Source organism: Austrofundulus limnaeus, unplaced genomic scaffold (genome assembly GCF_001266775.1).
Source record: "Austrofundulus limnaeus strain Quisiro unplaced genomic scaffold, Austrofundulus_limnaeus-1.0 Scaffold623, whole genome shotgun sequence".
Taxonomy (NCBI): Eukaryota; Metazoa; Chordata; class Actinopteri; order Cyprinodontiformes; family Rivulidae; genus Austrofundulus; species Austrofundulus limnaeus.
The window spans coordinates 96651-98545 of record NW_013953025.1 but is presented as its reverse complement, the minus strand read 5'-3'; the positions used below and the strand labels follow the sequence as shown (position 1 = coordinate 98545).

The window sequence follows — 1895 nt, the reverse complement described above, 5'->3', positions numbered from 1 at the left end:
GAACAGACAGGTGAACATGTGAACAGACAGGTGAACATGTGAACAGACAGGTGAACATGTGGACACACAGGTGAACATGTGAACACACAGGTGAACAGACAGGTAAACAGCTCCACACCTGAGCCGCCTCTCGCAGACGGTAGCAGACATCTTCAGCCAGCAGAGCGGCCACATCGTCACCCAGTTCCACTCCTGAGCTCTCYGCCATCAGCTTCACAGAGTCGCGAGAAACCTCTGCGAAGCGGCGCTCCTCCCGGTCCGCCATGGTACCGAGACCAGCTGGGTCTGTGAGGGAAACAGACAGATGACTGGTTTTCGTTCATTCATTTTAATTATCATGTAAATGGCACTGCATATAATACATAATAACATTAACATAAAATGGATAACACAATAAAGCATAAAGCTTATTTCTATTGTGGTTCAACACATAGTCATCACACAAAATCACTTACACACAAATAACATCAGTTAAAAAAAAGACTAGATAAAATAAAATACTACTAATAAATATAATCATCAGATTCTTGCCTGACTAGCCTTTGGAATAAGAACTGTTTAACACGACACTTGAACACGGGCTTGTACGCAGTAACCTGAATATACTCTGGTAACTCGTTGCACAACATTACCCCACTATAATGAAAAGTGTATTTGCCATGAGTTTTAACAGCTGGAACTTGAAATGACTTTTTACTAAASCTTGTTCCAATTGAGTGGCGATTTCTTACTGGTTCAAATGGTTGAGATAAGCGGTTTGGAACTTCCTTGTTTACAATACTATAACGAAGATTAACCCTAGCTCACATGGTAGCATTCAACCTGACTAAACTGTTGTGCTCCAGTGTGTGTGCGAGTTCCTACATTTATTAGATATCTTATTACTTTGTTCTGAGCATGTTGTAACTTAGTTTTATATTGTTTACTTAGTCCGGAAATCCAAAATGTGCAAGCATATTCAAACTGACACTGAACTAACGCTGACACAAGCTTTATTTTGTTTTATTTATTTATTTATTTTAGTTTTTAGGTTGACATTTCCAGCTCGTCTATATAGACACTTAAGCCTGGCGTTTGCTTTTTTTTTTTAAAAAAAAAAAAACATTTTCTGCTATGTCTCTCCCAGATAAGGCTTGGTTAAGTTTGACACCAAGATAGCTCACCACCTTAATAAGTCGCCTCCACATTATTGTACTTGGTTTACTGCCGACTTAACGAGTTAGCTTCTGATGTAGCATCATCACCATCATCATCATCATCATCATCATCATCATCATCATCATGTGCATGACTTCAGGCTCTATGAATTCAGACAAGAGAGCTAACATCTTCAATATTTAGAGATTTTTTTTCCAGATAGTTAATTCACATTACTTCTGTTTTGAGGTAAACAAAATAAAATAAGTCTGCAGGAAGATATTTTGTTGATCTGCAGTCCTCTATGCTCCTCTCAGTTCGGTTCAGCTTAGCGAGTTAGCATCTGACGCTATCTGCTCGCTAACAGCACAAAATAACAACCCTATAAAAGAAAAACCTTTGAATAAACCAGATTTTACCCTGATGAAGCTACAGCTGCAGAGGACCGAGCATCGTTACAAATTCGTCCTGTTTATACTTTTCTTCTTCTTCTTCGGTCTTCTCTTCTTCTGCTGCTGCTGCTTTGGATGTCAAACAACCGTACAGGTTTATCAGCGCCACCTGCTGGACTGGAGGCGCTGCCTCCACCCAGACCGCAGAATCTGAGAGACTGCTGTTGGTGTTGTGAATGTATGGGAACAAATATTAGTCTTATTTATATTTGTACTTGTAAATCAGACTTTGTACTTGTGGATTAAGATGGAATGTGTGTGTGTGTGTGTGTGTGTGTGTGTGTGTGTGTGTGTGTGTGTGTGTGT

At 39.7% G+C, this 1895-nt stretch overlaps 1 protein-coding gene across 1 annotated transcript in view; it reads right to left on the bottom strand.

The window, feature by feature from the left end:
• The window catches only part of taf6l (TAF6-like RNA polymerase II, p300/CBP-associated factor (PCAF)-associated factor), a 16264-nt gene extending 14609 nt beyond the window's left edge, over positions 1 to 1655 (bottom strand). The window contains exons 1-2 of the mRNA XM_014027210.1: positions 1557 to 1655; positions 119 to 285 (exon numbers count right to left, since the gene is read on the bottom strand). Of these exons, the coding sequence (XP_013882664.1) occupies positions 119 to 265 (147 nt within the window). The 5' untranslated portion in view covers positions 266 to 285; positions 1557 to 1655. The remainder of the gene's footprint in view (positions 1 to 118; positions 286 to 1556) is intronic.
• Positions 1656 to 1895: the final 240 nt, after the last annotated feature.